Raw genomic sequence first — 6,969 nt, forward strand, 5'->3', positions numbered from 1 at the left:
CCAACATAGAATTATTTAAAATTATTTTATTACTGTTTTTATTCATTACATAAGTAGACTGAGCAGGTTGACAGATTATAAGTTTTCTGATGGTTCAAAGAAGTACTTCTACTTGTAATAAAAACATAAACTTTGTTAACAGCTGTTTTCACTGTGTGCTGAAGCTGAAATCCCCCGGTAAAATTTTGAAGTATAAAACCATTCATCTTTACCACTACTGGCACTTGATCACATTTCACAGAATAAACATAAGGATACTTGTGAGGTGATGGATACAGCTGATTAATTTTATTAACTTGTTCAGAGACCTTAATACGGTTTTAGGTGGCCATGAAAGGTCTGGCTTAAATGGAAGTTAATTATCCTCAAGGAATGGTGTGATACTCGGAAGTGGAAGATAGTGGCTTCTTTATTGTGAAAAAGAAAAGTATGTCTGAAATTAAACTTTTGTCAAGAGCTTACAAGAGCGAATAATGTGAATACACTTAGGACATGAAAAATAAGTTTACAGATAAGAGAAGTGGCTAGAACTGACCCTGGTGGCCAATTAAGGAAAAGATTGAGTTATAAAGCAAGTGTGATGATACCAGGAGAGACTGGAAAAAAGCCAAAAAAATAAGTTATTGAGTGGTAAAATGTAAACAGCTGAAAAGAAAAAAAAACCTGTCATGTAATAACAATAACTGCTGAATAAAATAATCTGTGGAGCAGTAGAGTCTTATCCTACTTGCCAAGTAATATGGCAAACTGTTTATAGTATCTCAGTATCTAGAAAGTGCATTATCATTGTTGTAAATTTTCAGGGGAGAAACCACAAAGTCCTTGATGCCACAGGTCTCTGTACTTCAGGCAGGCCTGAGTTGTGGTTTCTGCACTGCCAAGGCACTGCAATCACTTCCTTATTTTAACTTGCTCTAGCCTTGTGCTTGCTGTTTTTTCTTGACTCTCAGCTATTAATTCACTTCTCCTGTCATGTATTCCTTACCTTGGCTGTGGTTTAATCCAGATATAGATGATCTTAAAGGTTTTTTCCAATGTAAATGATTCAATTATTAGATTCTCTGCAGAAGTAATCTTATGTTTATTTTATAGAAAACTTTTTTTTTAGTAGGTTATACATGTAATAATTTAATCTCTTCAATACAGGCAAAATATAAAGAAGTAGAAGCAAGAAATGCACAGCTTCTGAAGATTATGCAAGAAGGTGAAAGTAAGTAAGAGTTTTACCAGGATACCTAAATGTTCTTTTTAGAACATGGAAGGAGCTTTCAAAGTAGCTTTTAAAAAATAATCTGACTTAGTGACAGCTGTAAGGAACTATGAAGCTATTAATTTGCAGTGACTCCTTTGAACTACAGAATTTGGTGGATAACACAGTACTGTGTTTATGTTATTATATAATGAAATAATCAGTTGTTTGTTGAAATTCTTTAACATAAACTGTTCACTTGCATTTTAGGTACACTGGTTCTTTGAGTTTGCTAGTGACAGCTGTCTGTTCTGGACTGATCTCATCATAATATCTGCTTAGACACACTTCAGGAAACTGTTCAGTTCTTGCATCTTTGCGAGCTGTGGTTTGAACAGTTGGAAGCATCATCCTGGACCAAAACAAGTCTTTTGCCACTCAATGAATAGGGATAGCTAAACCACAGGATTATATATACAATTGTGTGATCATTTTCATCTGTTATAACACTATTCGGAATTTTTATGATTCAGAGTTTATTGTCAAAGTGGGGGAAAAATTCCATATTTACACTCACATACATGTAAATATCCGACTATCTTTATAGTTGTTATGCGTAGTCATCCTGTAATATTCCAGATCTTGTTTGATGATGTTTTTTGAGTCTATGGCACTAGCCACACTAATTTGGTTTAAGAGTTGCCTTTGCTTTTAGATGTCTTAATTTAGCTCTTGAATGCAGTTCCTTTTCTGGGCCAAATTTTAATCTAAAAAAAAAAAAGCTTTTTTTTTTTTCCTTTAAGTATGCTAAAAAAACCTATGTCTAAGATAGTTCAAATGTTCATAATGTGATCAAACATTTTAACCTGTGACTTCACTACTCCAAGTCACTGTCTGAGCCAAGATGATGTATTTTTATCTTGACATGAAAGGGGTGAAGTTCTAAAGTTTTTTTTGTTTGCAGAAGAGTAACATACAACAAAATCGGCAACAATGAGTTTTTCTACAGCCTGAGTATTCTGTATATTGGAGAGAAGAAAGTTCATGGCAGAATGGAGCCTTGAAAAAGCTTCATTCCTTTATATTAAGAGTTTTAAAATTCCCACAGATACTTTTTGGACACTAGCTAAGTAGTTTAGTCATTTCTTTATTTGAGTAAATAGGAGTTTCCATAACTATGACTGAACTCCTATGTGAAACCCAAAATTTTGCTCCATTGCCACTGTGTAGTTTTCTGATGGACTTGGTTCACAATGCGTATCTCTAAAATCCATGCTGCTTACAGACCTAAGTGTGGAGTCAGTAATGCAAGGTTGGGGTTTCATCTCCAGAAGGTTTCAAGCTGCAACTAATGGCACTGGCAGTTAATGATTGATTTAGGCATTATTTGGAAGTTACAAAACAGTGAAATAAAGCAATGCCACAGTGCTATTGCAGATGAAGAGCTGCATATTTTGAAGGATCCTCATGCTGTACCTTTCTCTCTTTGTAGTGAAAGACAAAGCAGAAATACTTCTACAGGTTGATGAATCTCAAATTATCAAAAATGAATTGACCCTACAGGTAAGCACATATTTCAAAGATGCTGCTTGTTTAAGGCAGAGGTAGAGGTGTGGGAGGGAGCTGAATAAAAAACTTGTTTAAAGCAAAAAATACTACATTTCAACCTTAGCCCTGCAATATATGTGTCAGAGCACATGTATTATGTAAATCTCCAGTATGACTCACTTAGAGCTGTTTCCAAAAAGCTAGCAGACCTTAGCCTGAAATGGTTTTCCCCTGAACAGCACCTTAAGGTTATAATTCCCTGGTAACCCAAGCTAGGAAGCTCAGAAAGGTGCTTCAAAAGATGTTTATTTCTGGAGTGTTTTTTGTTTTTTGGGGTTTTTTGTGGGTTTTGGGTTTTGTTTTGTTTTGTTTTATTTTTTCCTAGTCTCAAATTTTTGAACACAAGTGAGCTACAAATTGCCTATGACATGTCAGTTGGCTAGTGACTGTAGTAGAGAGCATGCAAAGCTTCCAGGTTTAGTTTTTGTTCTGCAGTGACTATTAGTTCTAAGCCCTTGACTTGTCCAAATGCCTTATGTATAAGATGGTACCATTCTGTGAGGGTGATGTACTAAGCTTACCTGTGTTGCATAATACTGTTAAATACAGTTAAATGTTTTATGGAATGAACTAACTAATGCAGAGTTTAAAAGTCAGAAGAGTTCCTAACTTCATAGCTTTTCTATACTCTTATACTGGCAAACCAGTAAATGTTGCCTGATAAAGAAAAATCATCAAAGAATATTTTACTTGTACTTTCAGTTCATGTACAATGATAGCATTAGTCACTCTTGAACTCCTCATGTATTGCCTCTTTATACAACACAATACTAATGGAGAAGAACATTGACTTGGTAAACTCACAGATGTTAAGGATACTTTATAAATTAATATTCTGTATGTTTTAGGTAACTATACTTCATGCTGCATTAGAGCAAGAAAGATCCAAAGTGAAACTATTGCAGGCAGAATTAACAAAATACCAGGTACTGTTGTTTTGTGTGTTTGTAAACATATCTGTGTTCAGTGTAGCTGAAACTGTTGTGAAGTAGCATGCTCTGAACTGACCCATTAGCTGTAATTATTCCAGTCAAATTAGTCATTCATATTGTAGGGAAAAAAACACTAGCAAAACTAAAGCGCAGTTATGGCAAGTTGAGGTCTGCCACCTGTTTTACACTGTACAAATTTTTGTACTGTTTAAGGATGCTGGTCAGTAAACATCAAGCAACAAATTGTTTCATTATCTGTGTGTAACTGGACTAACTGTAAACGTCATTGCTTTTTTTGCCACATTCTTTCTTTGGTTCTGTATCTAAGTTCTGTCTTTGGCCAAATCTTTGTAGAAGATTCACAGAAAGTTGTGTTGAAATACAAGAGATAAGATCAGTGTTACGTTCCTGACTGTGCATATTCAGTTTTGTTCAACTTGGTTGCTAATGCAGTGTTAGTGCATTTCAGTCAACTTTTGCATAAATAGTATGCTGCTTAACATTTTTATGGTTTTTGAAGAGTATTTGTGAATAAGGGTTTGTACGTGTGCATGACTTGACACATTTTGGGGTGGGTTTTTTGCTTGATTGGTTTGACTGTGACTTTTTACATGAGTTAGAAGGAGACTATCATATAATGGAACTTCTAACAGAGCCATGTAGTCTCTGGCAAGCGATCATATTTCAAGTTGCAACACGTGTTGGAATAATATAATTCTGTGAAAATCAGCTCATCAAGCCATAATTACTCTTTCTGAAGCAACAAAACTTTTCACATCACATCAAATTCTTTAGCTAGCACTAGGTGGGGAAAATTATGTAATCTCTTGGGTTTTTTCTGCTTTTTCCACCTGTCACTTTAACACAAGTGAGCAAGTTCATTCTTAAAATTGTCTTGCAGGTGTTGACAAATATATATGCTTATTCAATCCCTTAGAGATAAGCTGAGAGCTCGTACCATTAAGTGAAACCGAAGTACATCCTGTGTCAAATTCAGTCATTCACACTGTGCTCTTCTGACTTACAGCTTCAGTCTTTGTTTTCCCCTCCCATTCGTGCCTTTGCTAATGTTAAGTATTTGTCTTCCTAAATAGAAATTTTTGAGTAAGACAAATTTATTTTGTAGTTAATTGTAATAAACAGGATTAATAGAATATAACTGCATAAAATTTACAAAAGAAGGTCTTAGATATATGCTTAGTAATTACTGCAAAATTCTGTTACTCTTTTCCCCCTGCCCTCCCCAATCTAATGCTTTTATTTTTTCACATCTTGCTGTATCTGTTTAATTCATAGCCTTGGATTTTTTTGTTTGCCTGGTCGGGATTTTACTTGTAAACTTTTTTTTAAAATGTGTTTTGTTTTAAGAAAACTGTCTCACCTGCCTTGCAGGAAATATTGGTTCTGCCTTTATTACTCTTTTCTGTAATCTTGCAGTCTAACCCTTCTTACATTTACTATTTTTTGTGGCATTGTCTTTGGTAACACAAGGCCTGCTTTTTTTATGGCATACTGCTTTGAAACATAAGGATGCTTTTAAAAACAACCAAAACAAACTACAAGTAACCAAAATCTGTAGATTTAAAAACAAAGAAGAAAAAAAAAAAACAGCTAACAAAAAAAGCACAATAAACCAGTGTGTTTTTATCCCTAGGTGTCAACATCTCAGTTTGTATCCTTTAAGTGCTTCTACTGTTTTAATTTATATAACAGTATTTCATGTTCAGACAAGTTTGTGTCCCATAATAGGTGTATAATTTAACCAACCTAAGGAATTTAACTCATGAGTGCCTTTCCTGTTAATTTGTACTACTTAAATATACAAAGTAGCTGCAGATGTTAAGTGTCTTGTTTGATATATAAACTAAATATTTGTTTTAATTCTTTCTTACAGAGTGGGAAAAAAGGGAAAAGACACTCAGAATCTGACCAGTGCAGGTGATCTCCTCTGCCACCAGGATCAAAGCAAAAAAAACATGTAATCTTTCTTCAGGGTTTTGCAGAAATTTATATATTTGTTTTACAACTGCTCAACTATGCAGTTTTTGAAGAGAAACTAACAATTACTAGTTTAACAGTCTGAATAACTGATTTGTTGCACTTTCCGCTACAGAAAAATTAGAAAACTAGTATACCAGAAGAGCTGAAACCAACTGAAATTCCATGAGTTTTTCATCATTCAATAAAGTTTACTCTTCCATTTCTATGTTTGAATTCTTGCTTTCCATAATTTCTCAATTAAGAAGACATAATTGAATGTCAAAATCAAGATGCATTTGTATGCAAATGGTCCAAGTTTCCCCAAGTCAAAACTGAAAATGGGGTAGTTCATGCACAAGCATCTTGCTGGTTTTGAATTCAGATCTGTTGAGGAAAAAAAAAAAAAAAAGGCAACAGTCATTATTTCCCCTTCTTCGAGAACATCAAGCGGTTCAGCGATGGCAAGTGCAACTTCTTGCACGTGGGCTGGAGCAACCTCTGTCATCAGTATAGGCTGGGGAGGTTTATGGGATTGAGAGCAACCCTTCAGAGAAGGATTTGGGGTGTTGGTTGATGAGAAGCTCACCATGAGCCAGCAATGTGTGCTTGCAGCCCAGAAAGTAAACTGTGTCCTGGGCTGCATCAAAAGAAGCGTGGCCAAGCAGCTCAAGGGAGGTGATTCTGCCCCTCTGCTCTGCTCTGGTGAGGCTCCACCTGAAGTATTGTGTCCAGTTAGGGAGCCTCCAACACAAGAAGGACATGGAGCTGCTGGAGTGGGTCCAGACGAGGGCCACAAAGATGATCTCAAGAGCTGGAGCACCTCTTCTATGGAGACAGGCTGAAAGATCTCAGGTTGTTCAGCCCGGAAGAGAGAAGGCTCTGAGGAGATCCTGTTGCAGCTTTTCAGTATACAAAAGGGGCTTGTAAGGAAAGAGGGACTTTTTAGTAGGGTCTGTGGAGACAGGACAAGGGGCAATGGTTTTGAACTGAAAGAGGGTGTATTTAGGTTGAGCATAAGGAAGAAAGAGTTCACAATGTGAGTGGTGGCACAGGCACCACTGCACTGGCACAGGTTGCCCAGTTGTGCATGCCCCATCCCTGGAAGTGTTCAAGGCCAGGTTGGAATGAACCTCAAGCAACCTGGTCTTGTGGGAGGTGTCCCTGCCCGTGCAGGGGATGTGGAACTGGACAGTCATTGATAGGACCCTTCCAGCCCAAACCATTCTGTGATTCTACAATTCTGTGATCTGTATCCTTTTC

General features: G+C 36.4%; 1 protein-coding gene across 5 annotated transcripts in view; it reads left to right on the plus strand.

Moving 5' to 3' along the window:
- Window positions 1-5,935, plus strand: part of GKAP1 (G kinase anchoring protein 1) — a 30,205-nt gene extending 24,270 nt beyond the window's left edge. For all 5 annotated transcript variants that reach the window (XM_051642747.1, XM_051642746.1, XM_051642749.1 and 2 more), the window contains 4 exons: window positions 1,147-1,210; window positions 2,682-2,752; window positions 3,646-3,723; window positions 5,624-5,935. In XM_051642747.1, coding sequence (XP_051498707.1) covers window positions 1,147-1,210; window positions 2,682-2,752; window positions 3,646-3,723; window positions 5,624-5,671 — 261 coding nt within the window. In that variant the 3' untranslated portion in view covers window positions 5,672-5,935. The remainder of the gene's footprint in view (window positions 1-1,146; window positions 1,211-2,681; window positions 2,753-3,645; window positions 3,724-5,623) is intronic.
- The last annotated feature ends 1,034 nt before the right edge of the window (window positions 5,936-6,969 follow it).

This window comes from Apus apus, chromosome Z, assembly GCF_020740795.1.
Source record: "Apus apus isolate bApuApu2 chromosome Z, bApuApu2.pri.cur, whole genome shotgun sequence".
In the NCBI taxonomy this organism is placed as follows: Eukaryota; Metazoa; Chordata; class Aves; order Apodiformes; family Apodidae; genus Apus; species Apus apus.